Source organism: Aulonocara stuartgranti, assembly GCF_965226115.1.
Source record: "Aulonocara stuartgranti genome assembly, chromosome: 3".
Lineage (NCBI taxonomy): Eukaryota > Metazoa > Chordata > Actinopteri > Cichliformes > Cichlidae > Aulonocara > Aulonocara stuartgranti.
In genome coordinates this window covers 126,881-154,045 of record NC_138941.1, presented here as the reverse complement: position 1 = coordinate 154,045, position 27,165 = coordinate 126,881, and the positions used below count along the sequence as shown (strand labels likewise).

At 42.1% G+C, this 27,165-nt stretch overlaps 3 protein-coding genes across 4 annotated transcripts in view; 1 reads left to right on the top strand and 2 right to left on the bottom strand.

Annotated features, from left to right (window-relative positions):
- The window catches only part of LOC309702181 (NLR family CARD domain-containing protein 3-like), a 233,901-nt gene extending 217,349 nt beyond the window's left edge, over positions 1–16,552 (bottom strand). Inside the window, exon 1 of the mRNA XM_082526665.1 lies at positions 16,430–16,552. The gene's annotated coding sequence lies outside the window, so the exon portion shown is untranslated. The remainder of the gene's footprint in view (positions 1–16,429) is intronic.
- The window catches only part of LOC309702205 (protein NLRC3-like), a 257,026-nt gene that overhangs the window by 166,290 nt on the left and 63,571 nt on the right, over positions 1–27,165 (top strand). The gene's annotated exons all lie outside the window — the stretch shown is intronic.
- On the bottom strand, positions 745–12,839 carry LOC309702326 (uncharacterized protein). Of its 2 annotated transcripts, XM_082527000.1 has the most exons (4): positions 12,434–12,839; positions 12,144–12,339; positions 6,226–6,331; positions 745–2,585 (listed from the first exon to the last, which is right to left on the bottom strand). In XM_082527000.1, the coding sequence occupies exons 3-4, from the start codon at positions 6,241–6,243 to the stop codon at positions 1,302–1,304; spliced, it is 1,302 nt and encodes a 433-aa protein (XP_082383126.1). In that variant the 5' UTR covers positions 6,244–6,331; positions 12,144–12,339; positions 12,434–12,839; the 3' UTR covers positions 745–1,301. The 2 variants fall into 2 exon arrangements, with proteins under 2 accessions (XP_082383126.1, XP_082383127.1); XM_082527001.1 differs by lacking the exon at positions 12,144–12,339.

The following is a 27,165-nucleotide window of genomic DNA, read 5'->3' as shown; positions in this document are numbered from 1 at the left end:
AAAGGGCCTGTTCATTTTCATTCAGATGTTTTATTACATAAATGTTACTGTTTTCTTTTGATTTATGCTCCCACTACACTGCACCTCTACAAACAACAATGCCACGGACTGTCAGCTGCTTTTACATGCTGTGAACATGAGTAGGTTTGATCAGAGTTTCAATTATCAAAGAAAAGACAAACTGAGCAAAAAGAAGGAAAAAAAGACCAACTTCTTCCCAACTGACAAGAAAAATACTCGTCATGTTTTCATAATAAAGGATCAGGCTCCCCATTTATGACAGCTTGGACCAATAATGTATGTTACACTGATGCTACTGTAGAGACAGGGTCAACATCTCTATTTAAATATAATTAATATACAAAACACAATAAAAGTTATACATGAATTATTCATTATTTTTACTATTGATAAAATTCATGTATACTAATCAAAGTTATACATGAGTAACGACATTATTAATAATGATTAATAATAATAATTCTAATGCCAACATGATGACTGTTCATAGCTCCTGCTTTGAAATACTGAACTTAAACATTGACCTGATGAAAGATCACAATTCACAGTGGCCCACTGTCAGAATCATTCTGAATATAAACTCATCGAGTTAATCTGAACCTTTCTCAAATGTGCTGTGAATAAATGCTGCTGCAAGCCACTGTGGGAAAGCTGTGTTATTATCATGGAAACATCTGTGACACAGAGGACGAGGACACAAAGGGACGACACGCAGAGGCTGTGTTAAAGTCAAAAATCCAAATCTTTAGTCCTAAACAGGCAGTGGTTACAAACAGGAAGACGAGCAGTCCATTAAACAGTCTACAGGGTCAAACATACAGAGAATTCAAACAGCTATTAAAAACAAATAACTGGACACTGAAAAACTTCAGTGATGTGTGAGGCACCAAAGGGAAGCAGCTGAGTATATTCAATGAATTCTCTTCAAATACAAAGACAGAAACTCCTACAGGCAGCATGCAAACTGAGCAGGATACACAAAGATCAGAGATTACAAAATAAATCAGAAAAGGATTTCAAACTTACTGAGAGCAAGGCCTCTGTTACAAATCTGTCTAATAGAAAAACATGCTGTACAGATACAATACGCTCAGTGTTCATGGTCATTTAAAAACTGGTCAAACTGATCAAAATACATTAAAACAAAAACTTTATAATAGGAAACAGTTTTCAACCAACTGATGAAAAGAAAGCTAACCACTTGACGTGAACACTACAGTAGGACAGTTTTGAAAGCTTAAAATGGAACTAGGGGAAGAGTTTGATTCACAGCTGCCTCATCAGATTTTTACAGGAGATTCTATCTGAACTCTGTGGAGCCTGATCTCAAGCTTTTTGAGTCTGACACAGAAACCAGAGGATCTTTCTGTGTCTTCAGATTCACTGTGATCCAGTGATGGGAGTGATTTCAGCCCTGAGTGATCGCGCTGATGTTTGCACAGAGCAGACAATGAGGTGAATGTTTGGGCACATTGGTAACAGTGAAACAGTTTATTAGTAACGTGGGATCGTTTGTGTGCAGAGTATGATCTGAGATTCCTGAAGCTCTTGTCACACTGGTCACAGCTGTAGTTTCCTTCCATGTGTGTACGTTCATGAATGTTACGACTACGTGAATGTGAGAAGCTTCTCTCACAGTAGCTGCACTTGTAGAGTCTCTTTCTGGTGTGGATCTGTTGGTGTCGTCTCAGGTGATGTGGAGATTTAAAAGTCTTCTCACACAGGTCACATTGATAAGGTCTCTCCTCAGTGTGGGTAAACATGTGTCGTTGTAACTGTGCGTCTGTTGTAAAGTATTTGCCACACTGTTCACAGCAGTACACATCATGTCTGGTGTGAATGCGTAGGTGTGTATTTCGGTTCCCTCTCCGGCTGAAAGTTTTTCCACAGATGTCACAGCTGTATGCCTTAATTCCAGAGTGGGTAACTAGATGACTCTGTAAGTGGCTACTGTGAGTAAAAGCTCTGCCACACTGATCACAGCTGTATGCCTTAATTCCAGAGTGGGTAACTAGATGACTCTGTAAGTGGCTACTGTGAGTAAAAGCTCTGCCACACTGACCACAGCTGTACGCTTTAACTCCACTGTGGATGAGTTGGTGTGTTTTTAGGGAACCCTTGAAGGAAAAAGACTTTCCACACAAGTCACAGCTGAACTGTCTCTCTCCAGTGTGGATGACCTGATGATGTTTTAGTGAAGCCTTCAGAGTAAACTCCATCCCACACTCGTCACAGCTGTATGCCTTAATTCCAGAGTGGGTAACTAGATGACTCTGTAAGTGGCTACTGCGAGTAAAAGCTCTGCCACACTGATCACAGCTGTACGCTTTAACTCCACTGTGGATGAGTTGGTGTGTTTTTAGGGAACCCTTGAAGGAAAAAGACTTTCCACACAAGTCACAGCTGAACGGTCTCTCTCCAGTGTGGATGACCTGATGCCGTTTTAGTTTAGCCGTCACAGTAAAACCCTTCCCACACTCGTCACAGGTGTGTTTTTTCTCTCCCTTTCTTCTGTGAGGTTTGTCGGCCTCCTGAGAGCGCTGACTTCTGGCTCCATGTTGGTCCTGCAGTGACAGAGATACAAACAGAGGCAGTGAGTGAAATGCAGTCGTGGAACAAACTCAACCTTCAAACTCCATTAACACTAGTTTTAAACCTGAAGGTGGAGCGTGGCACCAAACACCTTAAAGGTCTCTTATCCCCACCTGCTGGTAGTTCTAACACATTACATCCAACCTGCTGTTAAAGATAATTCATGACTGTTCAAACACTAAAATCATGCACACACACACACACACACACACACACACACACACACACACACACACACACACACACACACACTTTTATAATTTAGATTATTTTGTTGTTTCCTATTACATATTTCTATAATTTGTATAAATTTATACAGAATTATTCAGTGATAATAAATCCTATGTTTGTTTATTCTAAAGGAACCCCGTTAGCTTCCACAACAGATGTTGCTCGTCTTCCGTCAAATACTCACATAAAATATTACACAATAAAGTGGATTCAAGATATCCACATAATTTCACTCTTACATCCACAGTGAGGTTTCACAATTGTTCAAATATAAGCAATCAATAATAATAATAATAATATCAATAACATTGAGGCACATTACACAAATTTCAAAAACAAATCATGTCTTACAATATTTACAACAACTAAAAGCTCTGTAAATCGGCTTTTAAGTGTTCATTGAAGTTTTGAATAATTCTCTAATTTTTTAAGGCAACTTATTCCACTTAAAAGTTGCTCTAAATGTAACAGTTTTACAAAACGTTACTTTTAACTCGAGCATTTACTAAATTGCAGCTTGTTGAAAACTGTGTAATATGATGATGTATTTCATCTGGATACTGCAGCTGAGCAGAATAAATGTGGTGTGTTTAACAGAATTGCTTTCTTTAGAACTACAAGTAAGCCATAGAATATTTTAGCCTGTACAGGAAGCCAAGAAAGGTTATTATGCATTTGATCAATATTAGTATAGTATGAACATCTTCACACTAATCTGGACGCCTTATTCTGGACTAACTGAAGTCTGTTAAGATCTGTCTTATTAGCTGCTGACCAAATGATTGAACAATACTCCAGATGAGACATTACTAGTGCATTAATGACATCTTTCATAATGAAGAAGTGATACACAAAGAGCATTTCATAGCCATAGCTATGCCTTGTCGGCAGAGTTATGTGACATTAGTGATGTTTGTACTTTCAGCGTTAACTTGGTTTTAAAGCCTTTAAAATATACGCCGTTCAATAGTCGACCTTCATCTGACAGAGAATGTGATGATTTTATGGATAATTAAAGTCAGTCATATATCCACAAACACAACAAGCTGAAAGTCAGTGATGCTGCTCGGTTTGCAGTCCTGAACATCACGGCACAAGCAGGATTCACTGCACTGTTAATGTTAGCTGTGTTATATTGCTGCCTCTGTTCGGTGGTGTCGAGCCAAACGCACTTTAACGTGTGTTTGAACGAGCTGACGGTTCACTCGTTAAGCTGAAAGAAAGATGCTTTAATCACAGCAGTCACACATGTGTCCACTGCACCATCTGGAACTCTTCTTGTTTACACTCGTAATAACACAAACACTAAATCCTGCTTCTCTGGTGCTGTTGTGTAGCAGTGTGTACACCTGAGACTGTCACCTGTCTGTCTGTCCTGCACTCTCTCTCTGTTTCTTTCTCTCTGATTGTGGAATAAAAGTATGAACATGTGTTTATAAGTTACACTTGTGTTTGAATCCTGCAGCTTATCACACATTTGATTTCCATGTGTGACGACTGCAAGTGTCCAGAGTGAGGACAGACTGAGGGAGCCACTGCTGCACATCATCTGTGAGGCTTTGCAGCCCTGATGATCCACCAGGACAAACTCAGCAGTGTGTGAGGAAGAGGAGGAGGAAGAGCCAGCAGCAGCTGACAGATGGAGAGAATAGACAGACTGTTCCCTGTTTGTGAAGGACTGCTAGGAAGGTTTAACATAACTGTCTGTGCTGAATCAGTCTTATTAGGTAATGTTCACATAATGTGATCCTCCCAGTGTTTCCAGTGTGGGAGAAAGTACTCAGAGTACTCAGGGCCTTCAAGTTACACACTATGAAAGGCAGCAACAAGTTTAATGTTCAGAAACCTAAAGTCTGTATCAGCAGCAGGATGGAGCTAAAAATAAATGTTGGTTTCAGTTCTATGAAGCTTTGAGTATTTTGGATCAGTAGCTGCTGTGTGTGTTGCATCATATTGCTGTAACTGTTTATATGCTTTATATATTCTGAGCTAAGTTGATCTATAGTGTTACATCATATTCTATAAGGATGTTATGTGTTTGTAGACCTTCTGCCCAGTTTGACCCATTTAGCAGAAGTCAGCCTGTTTAAGGCTCTGATATCTATTCTGTGTGACTTACAGCAGTTATGACATGGTCTGATTTTCTCACCCAATAAAGGAATATTTCATATATCAGTCTACTCTTCATTCTATCAGACACAGTTATCACAGCTCCTACATTTGCTTTTTACACATATATGTAAGCACTGAGCCAAATTTAGTACCAACATATTAAATGAACAATATTTGTCTCTTATATATGATACATCTGTATACACACTGTCACAGATACTTGTCTGTGAGTGAAGTGATTAATATAATAACTATAATATTGGCCATATTATATTTACATTACCACAGTGAGATGACTTTAGTCTCATGAACAACATCAGCTAATTGTTATTTACAGCTAATCTTAAACGACTGTTCAGCACAGAAATGAAGCCCAACAATCATGTTTCACAGTCCTGTGGTCTCAGCCTCAGATACTCATCAAATCACACAGAGCTCATGTAGAAACAAATGAACTAAATATGTTCTCCTTCATTTCTGTCAAACAAAGCCGTATGAAACGTTTCCAGCTGTTAGTATCATGGTTGCTAGGCAACCTGGGCAGCGCGACGGAGGCTAGACGTCCCATTTCACGAGCCTACGAGCCTCGCACTTCGGCCTTAGCGGTCTTTGAGTACGCGGCCCTTGAGGACTTTAAAGCTGCAGAACCTGAATCGGGATACAGCCATGATGATCTCCAGCCTCGTGCTCGCCAACATTCTCACCTGAGTTAAGAAGACGATCACTGAAATGGTCTCAGCAGGTCCTTTGATGACAGCAATGAAATGCAGTGGTAAGGCTTTTTGGGGATTAAGTTCGTTTTCATGGCAAAGAAGGACGATGCAGTTCATCTGATCACTCCTCATAACCTTCTGGAGTGCAGGCAAAATGCTATTATAAAAACTTAAGCAGCAACTTCTCCAGGTTCCAATATTTATGCAATTCTCAAACCTTTTGGCCACGACTGTATAACCTCTTCTGAAGTTTAGTGGATATTATACATGGTTATGCTCAGGATGTGTCGGCCAGTTTCCACTGGAAACGCCTTTTGGTTAAACTGTCAGCGAGCAATTTGCATTTGCACTGTTACATTTTTATATAACTTTAATGCACATAAACAACAGCTGCTTGTTTCAGTGAAAATACATTGATGGGTTTTTAATAAAGTTGTGCAGCTGTAAAGTATTTTGTCTGGTGTCAATTCTATCGTCAGCTACATCGTTATGGCAAATGTTCAAATGTATATGGTGATAAATATCTTTGGTCATATGGTCCTGCTCTGTCTGTCACCTTCTGTGTTGAGCTCATTGTTTCCTCTGTAGTGGCTGAGCTGAGTCCAAGTAGCTGAAAATGTTCCTCTGCTGCTCCGTCAGACTCTCCTCCTCCTGCTGATCAGCTGGGACACAAAACAGATCTTTGTTAGGCTCCACACTGCACTGAAGAGTCAAAGTGTCTCATATGTTCATCTGACAAGTAAAAGAACACATTTTTGTTTCCCGAGGTGGGCAACTTGTTGGAAACAAACACAAAAGGTTTGAGCACTGATACCTGCCATTGCTGGCATTGAAAGATGCAACGCCAGCAATGTGGATTGTCAAGACTCAAACCAATCATCAAGCAAAGACAACAGGGATCATTTGTTTCTGTTTATTTAGCATTCACAGCATTTGTAGTTGCCTTCTGTGCAGGGGAAGTCCACGCACACTGTGTGGTACCGCCATCTGCAGAAGGTGCATTCAACCTCTGTAAGAGAAACGAGATTGTCTGAGACTGAAATGATATTCACTAAAGAAGTGGTGATTTGTAAAACTTCAAGTGTATGATAAGGTGAAAACAAATACACAACTGCATGTCATGTAGTTGAAGGTTTTTTTTCTTTTGGAAGACCGGAAAACACTGAACGTTATAAATTAGTCCTTTATTTATCCAGGTAAAAAAAAATCTCATTGAGATTAAAAATCTCATTTCCAAGAGAGACCTGGCGTCATGGCAACACAAGTCACATACCACACAGGTATATAACATTTAAAACAAACACAATATCCCAACATGTGTAACAAATGTATTGTGCTTGAAACAAATTCAGAATAGGTGATAAAGCAGCTGCACATGTGTGTCACGAGTAAATCTGGCTGTATAACAAACAGAAACAAGTGATCCTGCTGTCTTTGCTCAATGGTTGGTTTGAGTCTTGACAATCCACATTGCTGCCATCTTTCAATATGTTGAATGCACCAGTGTAAGTGCAGCCACTCAGACTCAATGTGTTCATAGAAACAGGTGCAGATGTGTCACGAGTTCATCCAGCAGTAGCTATGGCACTTGGCCACAGGGGGCAGCAGTGGACTGACCTGCATTCGAGACTGCTCCAGCTGCTCTGTGACAGTCAGTAGATCTGCTACAAATTGCAGATGTTAAATCCCCCAGGAGGATGTCTCTTCTCCCTATTAACCCTTTGTTTTGTCCAGGCTCCACCTCCTCTGTCCTGATTGGATGTTGCGCAGAGTCTGGCTGATTGGTAATCAGCAGAGCACTATTTAAGGCCTGTGGAGCTGTGCTTCTGGGCCCTCTGGCCATTTTGGTTGCCATACTTGTGCAGGCTTGCATGCCTTTGTATTTTGTGTGAGCATTATTGTTTCATGTTCAGACTGCTTGTAGGGGAGAGCTGCCTTTTGTTTTGACACCCTGTTTTCTCCTGTTTATGTGTTGTTAGGTAGGTTATGGTTATAGGTTGTATATTTTGTTTCTTTGGAGTTAGGTAAGTTTCTTTTATTTTTACGTCAGGGATGTTTTGTTTGTTATGTTGGCCTTGGCTCTCCCTGACGTTACACCTCGGTCTGAACCCACGTACCATCACCAGTATTAAATAAACCTTTTAAAATTACCATCTTGGCTCCTCCTTCTCTATCCACATTTATGTTCATCCCTTCAACCCCCTAGACTAGCCAGGGGACGTAACATAAATTGGCGGCTCGTCCGGGATAAAAGTCCTGGTTAATCCATTTGTGGATGGTGAAGGTTTGGAGTTGTTTGTTTCTGCTGGTGTATTTGGCAGAGGTAGTTAGTATGGCAACTGGTGTTTTCGCTTTGAGTGAATTTTTGAGTAATCCTTCTTGGGAGGAGCTAAATGCATGTAGAAAACGTGATTTGTTTGCTATAGCAGCACACTTTGAGTTAAATGTATCAAGGCAAATGGTGAAAGAGGACTTGAAAACTGCTGTTTCAAACAAACTTGTGGAAGAAGGCCTGCTTCCTGTTTCTAAATCACCTCGTTTGCCAGTTCCTCTTGACAGGACCCCTAATGAAGGAGTGAAGCCTGCTGTGTTAAAGGACGAAGGGCAAAACCCTGCTGCTGTGGAGCAACAAACGGTGGAAAATTTAAGCACTAATGGCTCACCTTCTTTTGCTACTCCATCTTCTCCTCGTTCAAGACAAGAAGTATTACTCAAGGTACGTTTGGCTAAATTACAATTTGAGGCTCAGGATAAAGCCCAAGCTTGTCAGGCAGAGTTGGAACTTCGCAGGTTGGAAGCAGAGACAGAAAAGGTGTTAAAGCTGAAAAAGTTGGAGCTGGAGTTGCAGATTGAAAGGGAGGTCAGACTGCGTCAGTTGGACTTACAGGCACAGACTTCAAGAAGTACTACTACTCAACCTAGTTCTGCAAATTCATCTGTTGATGAAACAACCTCCTCCCATGTAAACCCAGGTGGTTTCAATGTGAGTAAAAACATTGTGTTGGTACCTCCATTTCGTGAATCAGAAGTTGATACATATTTCAATGTGTTTGAACGTGTTGCTGCCTCATTGCACTGGCCGAGAGAAGTTTGGCCATTGCTTCTTCAGTGCAAATTGGTAGGCAAAGCACAAGAAGTCTGTTCTGCTTTGTCTTTGGAAGAAAGTTTGAAATATGATGTAGTGAAGTCTGCTATCCTTGCTGCTTATGAACTTGTTCCCGAAGCGTATAGGCAATACTTTCGCAATCACAAAAGAACAGCAAATCAGACTTTTGTAGAGTTTGCTCGTGAAAAAGCTACTCTTTTTGATAGATGGATAACAGCAAGTAAAGTTCCTGACTACAACTCCTTACGTGAACTGATACTGCTGGAAGAGTTCAAAAATGGCCTGCCAGAACGCATTGTCGTACACCTTAATGAACAGAAGGTTTCCACTTTGAAAGAAGCAGCTGTGATAGCTGATGAATTTGTGCTGACTCATAAAACTGTTTTTGTGCAGAAACGTGAAGTTACCACCAGAGAACCTCCCCCACGAAAGGATCCTTCAAGCCCACGACAGACTTTTGCTCCAAGGACTGAAAGGGAATGTTTCTATTGTCATAAACTTGGTCATGTTGTTGTTGAATGTCCCGCTTTGAAGCGCAAGAACCAGTCACCAAAAGGAGTAGGCTTAATTAAAACCATCCGTGCTGAGAGAAGGGACCAAAGTGAAGGAGTTGATCCCTGCTTCAAACCCTTCCTCTTAGATGGCACTGTGTCATTGACTGGGAAGCCTGAGGATGAAAAACCCATTCGAATACTCCGAGATACGGGAGGGTCAAGATCTGTGATTTTATCTGATGTATTACCCCTGAGTGACCATTCCTCTTGTCATGGTAGTATTCTGATTCAAGGAGTTGAAATGGGCTATGTCGAAGCTCCTTTGCATTATGTACACATCAAGTCAAAGTTGGTTAATGGCATCTTCTCTGTGGCAGTACGCCCCTCACTTCCCATAAAAGGGGTGCAGTTCATTTTGGGAAATGATATTGCTGGTGGAAAAGTGCAACCTGTTCCCGAAGTAACAAATGATCCAGAATCAAACTTGAAGAGCAACGACCTAGCAACATGTTTCCCATCTGTTTTTCCTGCTTGTGTTCTCACCAGGGCTCAAGCAAGACGTAAAGCTGAGGAAATTGATTTGTCAGACTCTTTGTTGGCTCAGGCTCTGGCTACAGATGATTTGCAAACCCCGATTGATCTTAAAAGTGGTTCAAAGGATACTACTGAGAAGTGGAAAGATCTACATCTCCCACAGTTAGACTTGCCGGTCACACGTGAAAGCCTTGTTGCTCTCTTTCTGAAACAGGAAATAAAAAGGCTTCTTATTTCTTGGAAGATGGGGTCTTGATGCGCAAGTGGACTGCCCACCCAAGTCTAACAGCGGACGTAGAGGAAAGCTGTTCTGATGACTGTGACTGGAGCACTACTTATCAGATTGTTGTGCCTCTTGAGTATCGTCACTACGTAGTCTCCCTTGCACATGAGCACCCTCTGTCTGGTCATTTGGGAGTTACAAAAACGTACAACAAGATACTCAACCATTTCTTTTCGCCAGGATTGAAGGCTGATATAGTTGAGTTTTGCCGCACTTGTAAAACATGTAAGATTGCAGGAAAGCCAAACCAGACAGTTCCTATAGCTCCTCTTCATCCTATACCAGTACTTGGTGAACCTTTTGAACGTGTCATTGTGGACTGTGTTGGTCCATTGCCCAAGACAAAGAATGGTAATCAGTTTTTACTGACTGCAATGTGTACTTCGACTCGTTTTCCAGAAGCTGTCCCACTCAGAAGAATAACTGCACCTTTGGTGATTAAAGTTTTAACAAAGTTCTTCACTACTTTTGGTTTACCGAAAGTAGTCCAGACAGACCAAGGAACTAACTTTCTGTCTAAACTTTTCAAGCAGGTCATGCAGACTCTGGGGATTAAGCATGTTGTGTCAAGTGCATACCATCCTGAGTCTCAAGGAGCATTGGAGCGCTGGCATCAGACACTCAAGGCAACATTGCAGAAATACTGCTTGGATACTGGAAAAGAGTGGGATGAGGGAGTACCTCTGATGGTGTTTGCCATGCGCGAAGCTAAGCAAGAGTCCCTTGGGTTTAGCCCAAATGAACTAGTGTTTGGTCATTCTGTCCGGGGACCTTTGAAGTTGTTGAAAGAACAGTTCTTGTCAACAGACCATTTTGTGAAAACTAATGTTCTGGATTATGTTTCACAGTTCAGAGAGCGCCTCCATAAGGCCAGGTTGGCAGCTGCAGAAGCCCTCTCCTCTGCTCAGGGGAAGATGAAGAGTTGGTATGATAAGAAAGCCGTTCCTCGATCTTTCAATCCAGGTGACAAGGTTTTGGTTCTTCTACCAACTGCTAGCTCTGCATTGTCTGCCCGCTTCTGTGGACCATACCAGGTGGATAAGAAAGTAAATGACACGGACTATGTGATTAAAACCCCAGACAGGAAGCGTAAAACACGCTTGTGCCATCTCAATATGCTCAAATCTTTTCATTCTAGAGCTGACTCTCTCTGTGGTCCTGCAGATAAGTCTGTGGCATCTCCGTCCGAGCCAATCTCATCTCCAGAAACTCTCGCGTTGAACTCTTCCTCAGGATTGAGGTCAAGTTTAAATGAAGACGGGCTCAAACTTTGTGATGCCAGCTGCCAGAATGCCAGAATGCTTAATTCTGAGGTACTGTCCCAGTTGTCTATATATCTGTCTCACTTGACCCGTGAGCAACAGTTGGACATTGAAAGGCTCGTCACCATTCATCTAACACTCTTTGGGGACATGCCTTCCTGTACTACTGTAATAGAGCACGACATTGATGTTGGGAATGCCGTGCCTATTAAGCAGCATGCTTACCGTGTGAATATGGCAAAAAGGGAAATGATGAACACAGAAGTAGACTACCTTCTGAAGCATGGATTGGCCATCCCAAGCTATAGTCCATGGAGTTCTCCGTGCCTGGTTACGCCAAAATCAGATGGAACACCTCGCTTTTGCACAGATTTCCGCAAGGTAAATGCAGTAACAGTACCTGATTCCTTCCCACTGCCCCGTGTTGAGGACTGTATTGACAGCGTCGGATCTGCTGCTTATGTGAGTAAGCTTGACCTTCTTAAAGGTTATTGGCAAGTACCTCTGACGGAAAGAGCATCAGAAATCTCAGCTTTCGTAACACCTGATCACTTTTTACAATATACAGTTATGGCATTTGGAATGAGAAATGCTCCTGCTACCTTTCAGAGGTTAATGTCAACTGTATTATCTGGTGTGGCAAACTGTAGTGTTTATCTTGATGATGTGGTCATCTATTCTTCCAACTGGTCAGAGCATGTCGACACTTTAACTACTGTGTTCAAGCGTTTAGCTGATGCTTCCTTGACCCTCAACTTGGCTAAATGCGAGTTTGGTAAGGCTACAGTGACCTACCTTGGAAAGGAAGTTGGACAGGGCAAGGTTCGCCCTATCAGTGCAAAGGTTAATGCCATCCTCAACTGTCCTGTGCCAACAACACGCCGTGAGCTGCGCAGATTTCTGGGGATGGTTGGTTACTACAGGTGTTTCTGTTAGAGATGGACCGATCCGATATTACGTATCGGTATCGGTCCGATACTGACCTAAATTACTGGATCGGATATCGGAGAAAAATAAAAAATGTAATCCGATCCATTAAATATCAGGAAAGCACCTCACAAAACTTGCTACACGCCGTAACTCACCTCAGAAAGTTAGCACGTCGAGCAGTATGCATCACATGATAGAGCAGCTGTGGCATGCGGGACCTGTCGGTGGTCTGGATAGCATTTGGAGCTTCGCTAGCAACCCGGCATTTCATCTCCGACAAAGTTATCCCCGAGAGAAGTAAAGCAAGTGTGTAAGTCCATCTCTGAATGTTTGTAAAGCATTCCTGCGTTAAGCTTAACGAGCGACTGCCTCTTGCTCTCCGGCTGCTACTTCAATCGTGAAACTGCTTAACGATCAGCTGATCGGCTTTTCTGTCGCGAGTCCGTCTCTCTTGTTTGTTTTTGGCCCACTTTGCACCAGAAAGAGGAAACCAGCGGCTGAACAACAGCAGCACGTTTAAGCTTGATAAGCTGTTGTTACAATTTATTTAATATTACTTTCTACACCAGGATCGTTTTCTACGTAGCTGACGGCTGGTAACTGTGCAGGGGCGGATCTAGCAAAGTTTAGCCAGGGGGGCCGATAGGGCATTAACGGGAAAGAGGGGGCACAGGGACATACTTTTCTTTCTTATTCTCATTTAAAATGTCGAGCTTTTAATAAATAATTATCTGACACCCAAAGTTTTAATTTGATGTAAAATGAATAGAAGTCAATCACTGTATATAGTGACTATTAAGTCTAATATATATACCCTAGTAAGCTATAGTACTTTTTCCTTTGGGAAGGTACCATCTGTGCAGTCTGCAATTTTGTTGAAGAAAGATGTTGAATCTATTTAATATTTCTTGAAAAATAATTGATTTCTGTGCATTTTTTTTCACACTGCATCAAATTAAGGTTGATTACGTCGATTAAGCATCATGAGGTGGAGTGTGAGGGGTGGTTCCCTATATTTTATTTATTTATTTTTGTTGTTGCTGGGAGTTGGAACCCTATTAGTTAGGTTGCTTAATATTTACGCTAAGTACTCTTTAAAATACCAGAATAGGGAGGATGGTGTAGGTCTAAGTTTATTAGATTGATCAGTATTGCTGAACTATGAAATGTTTTTTTTTGTATACAGGTATAACAGAATAGCTTTAGTGTAGTTGTTGTTTTAAACTTGAGTATGAACTTATACAAAATGCAGCAAGATATTTAAAAAACAGTTTTGTTGATTAAAAAAACACTATATCGGATTCATATCGGTATCGGCAGATATCGGTATCGGACATAAAAAAGTGGTATCATGCCATCTCTAGTTTCTGTAGGAATTTTTCTGAAGTTGTAACACCACTGACAAACCTGTGCAGCCCGAAGGTACCATTCATTTGGAGTCCTGAGTGTCAACATGCTTTTGAATGTGCAAAAGGTCTTCTGTCGAGTTCACCTGTTCTTGTCGCTCCAGACTTTGCTAAACCTTTCAAGCTTGAAGTGGATGCCAGTGAGGTGGGGGCTGGAGCTGTTCTTCTTCAGGATGATGGACAAGGAGTGAGTCATCCTGTCTGCTTCTTTGGCAAGAAGTTCGATACTCATCAAAGGCGGTACTCGACAATTGAAAAGGAGACTCTGGCCATGCTTCTGGGTCTTCAGCATTTTGACGTGTATGTGGGATCTACTTCCCAACCTGTAGAGGTCTTCACTGATCACAATCCTCTCGTGTTCCTCTCTCGTATGTATAACAACAATCAGCGACTGATGAGGTGGGCTTTAATTTCACAAAACTACAACATTGAAATAAAGCATAAAAGAGGATGTGAAAATATTGTGGCCGATGCCCTCTCAAGAATGTGATGGTGTAAGGTTAACAAACTTATACGTTTGTTTTTCTGGGTGGGGGTGTTACATCCCCCAGGAGGATGTCTCTTCTCCTTATTAACCCTTTGTTTTGTCCAGGCTCCACCTCCTCTGTCCTGATTGGATGTTGCGCAGAGTCTGGCTGATTGGTAATCAGCAGAGCACTATTTAAGGCCTGTGGAGCTGTGCTTCTGGGCCCTCTGGCCATTTTGGTTGCCATACTTGCCTGCACAAGTATTACAGTAGTACAAATTAGTCCTTTATTTATCCAGGTAAAAAAAAATCTCATTGAGATTAAAAATCTCATTTCCAAGAGAGACCTGGCGTCATGGCAACACAAGTCACATACCACACAGGTATATAACATTTAAAACAAACACAATATCCCAACATGTGTAACAAATGTATTGTGCTTGAAACAAATTCAGAATAGGTGATAAAGCAGCTGCACATGTGTGTCACGAGTAAATCTGGCTGTATAACAAACAGAAACAAGTGATCCTGCTGTCTTTGCTCAATGGTTGGTTTGAGTCTTGACAATCCACATTGCTGCCATCTTTCAATATGTTTGAATGCACCAGTGTAAGTGCAGCCACTCAGACTCAATGTGTTCATAGAAACAGGTGCAGATGTGTCACGAGTTCATCCAGCAGTAGCTATGGCACTTGGCCACAGGGGGCAGCAGTGGACTGACCTGCATTCGAGACTGCTCCAGCTGCTCTGTGACAGTCAGTAGATCTGCTACAAATTGCAGATGTTAAATCCCCCAGGAGGATGTCTCTTCTCCCTATTAACCCTTTGTTTTGTCCAGGCTCCACCTCCTCTGTCCTGATTGGATGTTGCGCAGAGTCTGGCTGATTGGTAATCAGCAGAGCACTATTTAAGGCCTGTGGAGCTGTGCTTCTGGGCCCTCTGGCCATTTTGGTTGCCATACTTGTGCAGGCTTGCATGCCTTTGTATTTTGTGTGAGCATTATTGTTTCATGTTCAGACTGCTTGTAGGGGAGAGCTGCCTTTTGTTTTGACACCCTGTTTTCTCCTGTTTATGTGTTGTTAGGTAGGTTATGGTTATAGGTTGTATATTTTGTTTCTTTGGAGTTAGGTAAGTTTCTTTTATTTCTACGTCAGGGATGTTTTGTTTGTTATGTTGGCCTTGGCTCTCCCTGACGTTACACCTCGGTCTGAACCCACGTACCATCACCAGTATTAAATAAACCTTGTAAATTTACCATCTTGGCTCCTCCTTCTCTATCCACATTTATGTTCGTCCCTTCAACCCCCTAGACTAGCCAGGGGACGTAACAGCAGATCATATGCAAGTTTTGGAAATGACATTATAAATATTCCTAACTTAGCCACGGCAGCATTGTTGATGTATTACCTATATACTACAAATTATTCCACCTGCTGAAAAGTGGATCTAATGTGGGCGGACTCACACTTAGCAAATAAACCTGTGATGTGAGAATGTAATCAAACTGTTGATCAGAGGCAAAGTAATTTAAAGTTTATGATGCTATCGTCTAATGTTAGCTGACATGATGTTAGCTTGTAAACTTATGTTGTTGTCTGGGTCTCATGTCTGATCTGATGATAATAACTGTGACAACACAGAGATTAAATAAAGGACGTTGGTGGGACTTCTTATGTTAGAACTATAACTTCAGTTAAGGAGTGAGACGTAAGGTGACAAGGAGAATGAAGAGAATGAGAAAGAAGTAACTGGGAAGAGAAAATGAAAACAAAAATTTGAAATGATCAAATTTGTGTTAACAGATGATGGTGATTTTAAAAATTCAAGTAATTTAAAGGTTTTATCCTGTTTGTTGTTGTTTTTTTCATATTCTTCTATTTGCAAGAGGTTATTAATAAAACAGGTTCTCTTTCTGGTTTCTCTTTTTGGACGCACTCTCTACAGCTTATCACATCCAAAATGGCGGATGTCAAGTACAAAACCTCGACAGAAACAATCAGCAAGAATTTTAGCATCAGTCCAAAATAAAACTGTCCAACTACAGAGTTTTAAAATCCAACTAAACTATGAACAGAGATCTTTTACAAATAGGCTATTGATGAGATGACAGTGGTAACAAAAACGTACACATCCGCGCACACAGACAAAATGGCGGGAGAGCGTTTAACGGTCGACCTCATGAGTCCGTTACCGTGAACTATGGAGCGGCAGATTTGTGCTGGAACTGAGCTGCACACAGCTGATGTTAGCCAGGAAACATTACACACTGCTAACGTTACCTTCACACGGAGCTCCACACGGAGACGAGCAGCGTCAGGCACAAACACCAAGTTCAGAAAAGAGGAACTTTGAGCAGGAAGGAAAGAGTCAGAGCGGCGTTTGAGGACACGTTTACAACCACGAACATCAGAATCTGTCTGTGCTGCATTCAAGTGCAAGTTGGAAACTCACTAATCTCTGTCATGTTGTCCAAAGATGATTTATTTCTGCTGGTTTTCTTGTTTGAAACACAAACATGTGTCAGCACTTTGTTGTTCTTCACCCTGCAGCATTTGAATATTTCAGGAGTAAACTGATCATAAATTCATGAAGTCATGACTGAAAGTGCAGACTGAGAGTGGATCACATGATGTTTGAGGTGTGTCATGTGACATGTTCAGTATTGTCACACATGTCTAGATTGTCCCTGATATCATAACTGCTCAAACACTGATGATTATATTTGAAGAATTATTCCTGATGGCAGCAAAGTTTGAATGGAGCTCTCTGTCTGTGCTGATTTGTCGCCCTCTGGAGGTCAAAGCACAAACTGCATGATGTCACTGTAACCACCACAGTGACAGGAAGTGTTTTTAAATGATGAAATATGTCAGTGATGCTGATAGTGTGTTCATCACAGACGTTCAGGCTTCATGTTGACATGAATCAAAGTTAATGTCATTATGGACCAAGGACAGTACTCTGGGTCTCCTGCAGAACAACTCGAGCTGTGATACCTGAATGAAGAGCCTCTGCTGCTTTAAAGAAGGAGGCTCGAGGCAGCGGTGAGGTGCAGACCAACCAGCTTTTATTCAGCAACTTTAACAGAAGGATCAGAAAAATAAAACTATACAGCACAGTGATGCTGACTGAAGCCACAGCATTAAACTAAACAAGCATCTGATCATCTTTAACAACATCTAATAAATAATGACAACTATTTACTCCTGTATTTCCTACAATAAAGCCTGTTCAGATATTTGTTGCTGATGGAAATGTAAAAGGCTCCCAGGAACCAAAGGACAAAAACAGAGGCAACAGTCACAGCTGCAAAGGATCCCCTAACACATAAACTGGTTCGAAGATATTTTCTAGCTCTGCAGAGGAGCTTGATTGCACGGACAGTAAAAAGTGGATTCAATAACAGCAGCGAGTGCTGAGTGATATAACGGTGCTGCGAGCAGCAGTGCAAAGGCTCACACAGAGACAGCAGCTACACTGTGTGTGGATGTGATCCACAGTCACAGCTGTGGGTTTCAGTCAGTGTGTCTCTAACTTCATGGTCACATTTCAAAGCTTATTGGAGCCAGAAGATGTTCAAGTAAAAGATTTATTGCTGTACTCGTCTACCAGGATAACAGGAGGTTCATAAAGCTGTGTAATACTTCAGCTTTACATCATGCAGTAGTAGTTGTGTCCCTTTGTGTTTATTAGTGTGTTCACACGTCTACTTTAACTTCACTCTGTAATGAAAGGATTCAAATCACTGATCAAACTAATAAAACACAAATTTCATCATTGTTTTGTCAAATCTTCATTAAAATGTGATTTAAAAAATGAACAACTTCACTTCTGTGATTAATACTGTAGCTGTTACTGCCACCATCCAGGTAGTTGTAGCCACCACCTCCTGCAGCCAGCTTGCAGCCACTTTCCCACCACTTTAGCACAATGTTTACATGAGACTCAGCCACACTAATGTTCCTGGGCAGACATGTGGTGCAGCATGGCTGATGGCACTGTACCTGCAGCTGTCATGGACAAGAACCACTCAATACCTCACCCAAGCCAAGCCTGTGCTGATGTTGTGATCTGAGACCGAGACACTAACCCAGGATCATGATATGATGTTGTGAGAGTTTCACTAAGAATTAGCTCTGATTACAAGATTTCAATCTATCGTAACTCTAATTTGTATTTACTTCAGTTTGTTCATCTTGGAGCTGTGTGCAGCTGAGGACAGTCTTATTATTACCAGGTGAGGATATGTAACAGCCACAGTCTGTAGAGATGATGTCACCATGGAGTGGTGATGTCACTGGAGCTGCCAATATGTGCTCCAGCCAAAGCTACACCAGAGGGTTGTGCTGTGTAACAGGTTGGTGCAGGTGGTGTTATCTACATTTGAACATTAGGCAACAGTCTCATGAAGACACTTTCTATTGTTCACTAAAGACCAACAATAACAGAGACAAAGGGAGAGCAGCAGAACTAGTGCTAACAATTAGCACTGCTAGCCTGCCCACCAACACCAGCTAATGTTCTAAAAACGATGATCAATGATTTTGCTGTAACGGCTCCAGCTGTCTGTGTCAGGGACACGTTGGAGATGAAGTGAGTGATCCAGTGACAAAGGTTTGGAAAGCTGCAGTCAGCTGAGACTAAAGGAGTCACCTGACCGAGAGACCAAATGTTTCACTGAGAACGTCCAGATGAACAGAATCAACCTTTGGGATAATCTGTTCCACACATCCATGTTTCACTTACTGCATTATATTTCCTCATTGCTGTGCACACAGGCCTGTGGCTTATAACCAACTCCAAGTTCAGACTCAGAGGCTGCTGAAGCTGTTTTCTGGAACAGAGACGTGTTGGATATAAAAGCAACTCTTCTTTATGTGTCAGCACTGAGGAAAGGAGCAGCTTCGTTTCTAAGTGTATGAAGGACTGTAGCAGTGTGTGTGTGAGCTTTATTTCACAGACAGAACCATGTCAAAAACACAACTTCAGGTAAAAACAATACAAAATCAAAGAGTCTGATCAGAAGGATTAAACAGAGGAGTGTGGGACTGTTTTTAACAGACAGCAGGTTAAGCCAGGCTGGAGGAGTAAACTGAGCCTCGGTGTGAGCAGCAGTGTGTTTGACAGGAAGCTGAGATAAACAGTCTGGAGCCCATTTAGTGCTTCATATGAAAGTGTGAGGATTTGAAAGCAAATCTAAAATCAAGCAGGAGTCAGTGTGAGAATGATTTGTGCTTTTCCTCAGTCAGATGCTGGGAGTTTCAGTTCATCCATGTTCAGCGTGCTGTGCTTTGTGTAACAGGAGAATATGACAGTATAAATCAAGTCTTCATGTCACTGAAAGCCTCCACAGTCTGCTATGGAGGTGCATCAGTTTGGATTTACAAGAAGAACATTTCTTAAACCTGCCACAAGATGGCGCTCCAACAGAAGGGATGTCCACAGTGTAACACAGACACACACATACTGTGTGAATGTGTGAGTGAATGGGCTTTCAACACAAGGCTTCTGCTGCTACCTTTAATGACATAATTAGCTAACAAGAACAAACTGTTAATTACCAGCAAAGAACGGCTCCAGATTTTAGCTGCTGACCATTTTGTGAAACGTTGATTACATCAGCTTATTGTTGATTTTTCAACCTTAATATCAGCTGCTTTAAAGGAGCCTGGTTCTCTGGCAGTAACACTTTTCTTCACTAGATGCAGTGCAGGCACAGTCTGTGTTTCTAAACTACACACTAATGTTCATTGTTGTGCAGCTAAATCCTCCCTCTGGATGGGAAGAATCCCTGTCAGGCTTCAAACACCTGGCTTGGTGTTCTGGAGCTAATGTGTCACCTGTGAGGACTCTGAGATGAACACACAGCAGACACTTCAGTTCTCCGTCTGTGTGTCCTCAGTTTCCCAGCATGCCTTGGCTGTGGTGGTGGAGGTGAATGAGGGGGAACATGCTGCTCTGTCAGCACTCAGGTTTCATACCTGGTGATCTCAGAGGACAAAGCGGCGTTACAGCAGCGCACGTTGATGAGACCTGATGCTCTGAACAGTTCAGACTTCAGCCTCACTCTGAGAAAACAAACGACTGACTGTCAGCAGCAACTACACCTGCTCCATCAGTGACGGAGAGAAGAACTGAGACTGAGAGACATACAGCTGCAGGTCAAAGGTCAGAAACGCCCGCTCTTTGTACGGGTCAGGAGTTAGTACTGCAGAGGTCAGAGGTCAGCTTGCTGACAAACCATTTGAAACAGTTTGGAGCTAAAAGCACAACAGCAGAGGAAAGAAGAGACACTGCAGAGATGATGCAAAATATTGTGTTTTGTTCTCAGCTGTCAAAAAGTGTAACACACGTGTTCCAGCACAGCCTTTGTGTACTTTCACTTCTCCATACTGTCCATTGGAAATCCTGTTTGTTACTTTTTGATTTCAGTCCATGTGTCCAAAGCAAACTTCTGTCCCACACTTTCTCTGCTGACTCTTCACCGATGCTCAGATGATCTCAGATGATTTCACCAGAACTCATCAAAATTCGGGCTCCACAGAAACCCAGACGTCACTAAACAAGCGTAACAAGCAAAGTGAAAACTGGTCGTTCAGCTTTATTGACCAAAGATAAGCTCACATGTCACCTCATGACACAGACACTTATTTCCACAGCATGCACGAGGACTGACAATAAGTGTCTATAAAGCCACTTCTATCTGCCACACCTGTGCTTCTGTCATGGTTGCTCTCCTCTCACTCTGTCATTTATCCACAGTCTGCCTCCCTCTGCTCCGTCAGCTGACGTCCTCTCTACACCACCTGCTGTGTTTTATCCTGCAAAAACACATTTAAGAAGCGTTGCACCGAGTAACGGGAGGAACTGCTATAAAATCCATTTAAAGGAGGTGGTGCTGAGTGCTGTGACTGGGGTCCCACCACTGACATCACGGGTGGAGGACATGTTGGAAAACTGCTACAAAGTGCTGTGCAGCCAGCAGAGCTTACAGTCTGTCCTGTGTGTCATACAGGCTCTCACACTTAGTGTTTCTGTGACACATTGAAGAGAAGTTTGTGTTGTTCACAGTTGTGCTTGTACTGAGTGACAGCTGACATGACCTAACAGGAATAATGTGTCTGTGCTGAATGAGAAGTAACACACAATGAAGTCTTGATGCATCTCAATCATCCAGGAAAGTGAGTCTGTTGCTTCTGTTCATCTGGACGCAGCGTTTTGTGGGAGAAACGTGTCGTCATCATCAGGTGACGTCTTCAGTCTCAGCTGCAGGTTTCAGTCTTACAAACAGGACATTTGCATAAAGACTGAAAGCAGCTGCAGGAACGATGGGCTGGGAGCTCCGTTCCTTCATCTTAATTATGCAGATTCTCAGGACCATTGATCAACAACCACTGATCCATGTCCATGAGTCCCATTCACAGAGATGTGGGAATGGCTGCAGTCACAGCATGTAAGATGGAAATAAATGAGAAGTATTTAGCTGAAGTGGATTTGATTTATGTTACTTCTTTTTTAACTTGTAGTTCTACATTGGAAGATTATTGTGATATTGAAATATAAAAATACATTTATATTCTATTATTTTCTCAAAATAAGCGTCACACTCGTGGAAGCCGGTGTAGCCGCCGAAACGCCTGCATTTATGGAGACTTTCAGCCCCAGGTAGGCCAGTTATGGATCTTGGGATCCACATTATGTCAGCAGCTGTTCTCCACCGTGAACTGTGTTCAAACAAACACGCTCACGCCTCACAGACGACAGCTTACAGTCTGTAGAGATAAAGTGACTTCGTACAGCCCCGTCTTCAGTCTTGTGGAGATGATCTCGACGCTTTGGTGGATGTTACTAGCTCCTGTGCAGTATTTTGTAAAGACATGATTATACCCCGTAAGCGCGTTAAAATTTACGCTAACAATAAGCCATGGGTCACTAAAAGTGTCAAATCCTGTTTAAGGAAAAAGAGACAGGCCTTTAAAGAGGGGCTGTTACCGATTTTCAGACAGCTACCAAGGAAATGAAAATCGAGATCTTGAAAGCAAAACAGACAAAAACCTTCTTGAAAGCAAATTTGCTGCAAAAACTTTTGGGTCTGCCTGGACTTGTATGAAAACCATAGCAGGGTTTCAAAATCCCCAGAGCAGCAGTCAGGTCATTTTAGATGTTTTAATTCAGACAGAGATTTTCAAATGCTTTAAACATGTTTTATGCTCGCTTTAGTTCTTCTGATTTCAGCGAGGATATTTGGGAACTGAAACAGAAACTGAGAGATACTCAGCACTTTATCATTGAACTCAGCGATGTTAAAAAGGCCTTTCATACAGTCAATGTGAACAAGAGCCAGGTCCTGATAATATTAGTGGCCGCCTAATTAAACCTTGTGCTGATGAACTCAGGCCTATATTTCAGGTTATTTTGAACAAATCCTTGCAAACACAACATGTGCCCTCTCTTTGCAAAGAAGCAGTCGTGGTTCCTGTCCCTAAATCTAAACGACTTCAGGCCTGTTGCCTCACTTCAGTTGTCATGAAAGTCTTTGAAAAAATCATCAGAAATGTGATTATGAAGAGACTGAAGGTCAGCTGGATCCAATGCAGTTTGCATACAGGCCCAACAGAGGAGTGGAGGACGCACTTTTGACTTTACTAAATCTGATTCTTAAACATGTAGAGAGTAAAGGGACTTTTGCAAGACTTCTTTTCATTGATTTTTCTTCGGCTTTTAATACAACACAGCCCCATATTTTAATTAAAAGACTTTTAGAACAGTTTGAAATCAGGAAAAACCTGGTGGGCTGGATTTTAGATTTTCTAACTGACAGGTCACAAAGAGTGAGAATAAATGGGGTTCTGTCTGACCCAGTGTTCTCCTCCACAGGTTCTCCTCAAGGCTGCGTCCTATCGCCCTTATTATTCACTCTCTATACAAACATGTGTCAGGGCAGACATGAAAACAGGGTCATTATTAAATATGCAGATGACTCTGTTATTGTCAGCTTACTGAAAGAGGGTGAAACTAACCACGGCCCAGTCATTGATGACTTTGTTCAGTGGTGGGAGGAGTCTTATCTCCAGCTGAACATATCTAAAACAAAAGACATGGTTGTTGATTTTAGGAAACAACAAAATGGGCACGGAGTCACTTTAATTAAAGGTCAGAAAATAGAGCAAGTACAATCATATAAATATCTTGGGACCATAATCAATGAAAAACTGAACTTTGATCAAAATTGCAAATCAGTTTGTAAAAAGGGTCACCAGCACCTTTATTGCCTTAGGAAACTTGTTCATTTCCACATTGACCAAAAAATGTTAACTTTGTTTTATCGTTCTTTTATTGAGTCTGTTTTATCCTTTTGTTTGGTGGCATGGTTCGGTCAGACCTCTGTCACAGAGAAAAACTCTCTGAATCAGATAGTGAGATGGTCCAGTCGTCTGATAGGTGAGCCACAGTCTTGTTTAGCCTCCCTGTACTCTGAGCAGGTACAGAGGATGGCTTTATCAATCCTTAAAAATGGTTCCCATCCTCTAAGGGGTGAATTTCAGCTTCTTCCCTCAGGACGGAGGTTTCTATTTCCGAGATGCAGGACAAAGCGTTATAAAAACAGCTTTGTCCCCGTTGCTGTCACTGAATTAAATAAGAACTGTTTTTGATTCGAAATATTAAAGTATGTGTCACAGTGAGCTTTATATATTTACTAGGTATGTGTGTTTTTAAAGGGATGTCAAATGCTGTCATTTGTCTGTAAAGCAAATTTACCTTGCCTTTGGGTATAAATAAAGTTACCTTACCTGCAGACGCTGTGCGCAGAGGTTCAGGAGCAGAAGTCCCGTTGTAAACATATCACGGCAGACCCGACGATGTTTGCATGAACGCGCTTTTTTTAAAAGTCAGGTCAAGGCTCCAAAAGCCCAAAGGCGATATAACAGTTTGTGTTTGCTACATGGATCATTGTAGTTCAGCTTTCCTTTGTTATATTTCTTTAAGAGCTCAAAATGTGTTCATTACATAAATCAAATGTAATTTTCTCTGTAGCACTTCATGGATTTCATAAGCAACACACTGTAGTTGTTCACACAAAGCATAAAGGTAAAAACAATATACACAGTGTTATCTTCATTTTAGATGTCACAAAGTATTTGCGGCTCCCAGTGTTTTCCCGAACCCTGACCCTTTGCGTGGAAACCGGGTCCAAAAGGCTCTTTGGGTGTTAAAGGTTGCTGACCCCTGCACTAGGCCCAACTGACACATATATTTGATTCCAAATACAAAAAATAATGTGTAACCTGCTGGAAGAATGTAGGAGGTTGAGACAGGATCTCAACACTTGGTGTCTGCAACAAAAGACAACAATATGTGGGCCGATCGTGGCTCAAGAGTTGGCAGCTCGTCTTGTAATCGGAAGGTTGCCGGTTCGAGCCCCGGCTTGGACAGTCTCGGTCGTTGTGTCCTTGGGCAAAAAAGCACTTTGGGGTCCTTAGGGACGAGTAAAGCGCTCTACAAATACAGGCCATGTAATGGCAGAAACATTCTCTAGTGTAAATCCTGACTAGTTCATTAACTACAGATCAGTTTCAGTGAACATTATTCACAGAGGGATCTGAGTTCCTTATACCAGACTCTACAGAAACTGTAACACTGTACAGCTCTGCAACTCAACAATATGACAACAATGTAACACACACTAGAATCATCAAATAAAGCCCCACTAACCACTAGAACTAGAACTAACTAACTAGCACTGGACACTTGCATATTAGAGATTTCTACCACCATAGGAGGCGAGATATCATCCTTGAACCAGAGCATCCAGCCCTCAATTTCGGACATAAAAAGCGACGTGGCCAGGCATGATAACACTTTGACTGAACTGCAGGACTGTGCCTCGAACCACTCTGACACCATCGCCACTCTCCAGGCCACTGTGGAGCGTTTGTCTGCGGAGGTAAAGAAGTTAGATGAGAGATGTGGAGCTCTTGAGGCACTCCAGGAGGAATAATTTAAGAACTGCAGGAATACCAGAAGGCACAGAGGGACCCAAGATGACTGAGTTGGTTCACACCTGTTGGCGGAGGCGCTATCTCTCGAGGAGAAGCCACTCATCGATCGAGCACATAGAGCGAATCGCCAGCGTCCCAAACAAAGTCATCTTCCTCGGCCCATCATCTTGAGATTGCACTACTACCACATTGGTGAGGAAATTCTGCTGAAAGCTGCAGAGAACAAGAACCTGATGTATAAGGGTTTTTAAAATAAACATCCTCCCAGATTTCCCTCCCTCTGTTGGAAACGCAGAGCCGCATTTGCAAATATGAGAGGAAGACTACGTGGGATGACCGGCGTCAGGTACAGACTGCTATACCCTGCAAAGCTGTTAGTGACCCATGGTGATGTGAGGAAAAGCTTTAGCGATCCCAAAGAGACCGTAGACTACGCGGAGAAGCACCTCTCCCACCCACCTTCAAATGTATTAAAAGCAAGGATATATCTATATGTCTAACGCTGACACAGCACTGTGTTTCTTCTTTTCCCTTTATATTCCATGTAAAGGTGAATATGGAGCGTTTATGGAGCTCGTTTATTGACCAGCTGTCAGTTAGAAGGTAAGAGTTACTAGGTTAACAGAGGTTAGCAGTAACAGTACGGGGAAGTATATTGTGTTGTTCTTTTGTTGTTTTTTATTTTATCCTACTTTACTTTGTTATTTTGATTTTACCTGTTGTGAGTGCTTCCCGTAATTCTCCTTTTTCTTGCGCCGCTGCGGCCAGAGTTCACAACATTACATATTTTTGTATCTATAAACAGGAAGCTGACACTCTCCAGACTTTATCAAAGGTGTGAGCGTCACAGCAGAGGCCTTTGTGTCAACGTAGCTGAAGACAAAACACAGAAACACATGAAGGAGATTTTCCTGGCCTGGATTTTATACAAATATTCTGCAGTACATCAAAAATGAAAGAAAACCATTAGTCAACATATGAACATCACCTCTGAAGTTACAGAGCTTTGATTGGAGACACAGCTGAGCGTTTTGCATTTTGCATAATTAATTACATAATTAATTATGTAACCATAATTAAATGGTTACATCATCTTTAAAGTCCCCAGAGATCAGGAAAAGGGCCTGAGGGTGCTGTGTTTGGAGTCTGCTGGTTACAGTGTGCAGGACCTCACAGGCTGCTGCAGCGTTAGCAGAGGGCGGGACATACACAGCTATCATAATCACGTGTGTAAACTCTCGTGGTAGATAGTACGGTCTCATGCTAACCGCTAGCAGCTCAATGTCCTTACAGCATAGCGTCTCTTTGATAGAGAAATGCCCAGAGTTACACCATCTATCGTTCACAAACACAGCCAGACCCCCTCCTCCCTTCTTACCACTCTCCGCTGTTCTGTCATAAGAGGCTCAGCAGCTAAAGCAGCACACCTGGGTCTCCCAGCCTATTAAAAGCAGCCCTTTGCTTCACCTGCTTCACTAAACATTATTATTTTAAGCAGAGTGGTGTGATTTATGTAGGCATTGCTGTGTGACAGGATGACTTTTCTTGCACACCCACCAAATGAGGGCGCACATGCTTCCACGCCCACTGGTGACTGCACACATCCTTTCAAGGAAGCATTTCATTCATCCCTAACAAATGGAACAAAACACTGTGCAGCGTGTTCAGGTTTGAACGTGGCCCTGGCCTCTCTCTGCATCCACCTGGCACATGCAACACACATCCACTCCCTGCTGAACTGCTTGTATTTGATGTGTTGAAGTTTTGGTAAAGTTTGAATAAATTCCACTTTATTTATAGGAACATTTCATCTGTGGACTCCTGCTTCCCCTCTCCTTGAGCCAGTTTGTGACGGGAACATGACATAAGAAAAGTAATTTATCCCTTTTTGATTCTGTGTATCTGGCGCTCATCCAGTGAGTTCACACTTGGCAGAAACAGACTGAATTTGTCTGGAGAACTTTGGCTTCAGCCAAGTTAGATAAACACACTGTGTCTCTGTCAAAACAGCAGTG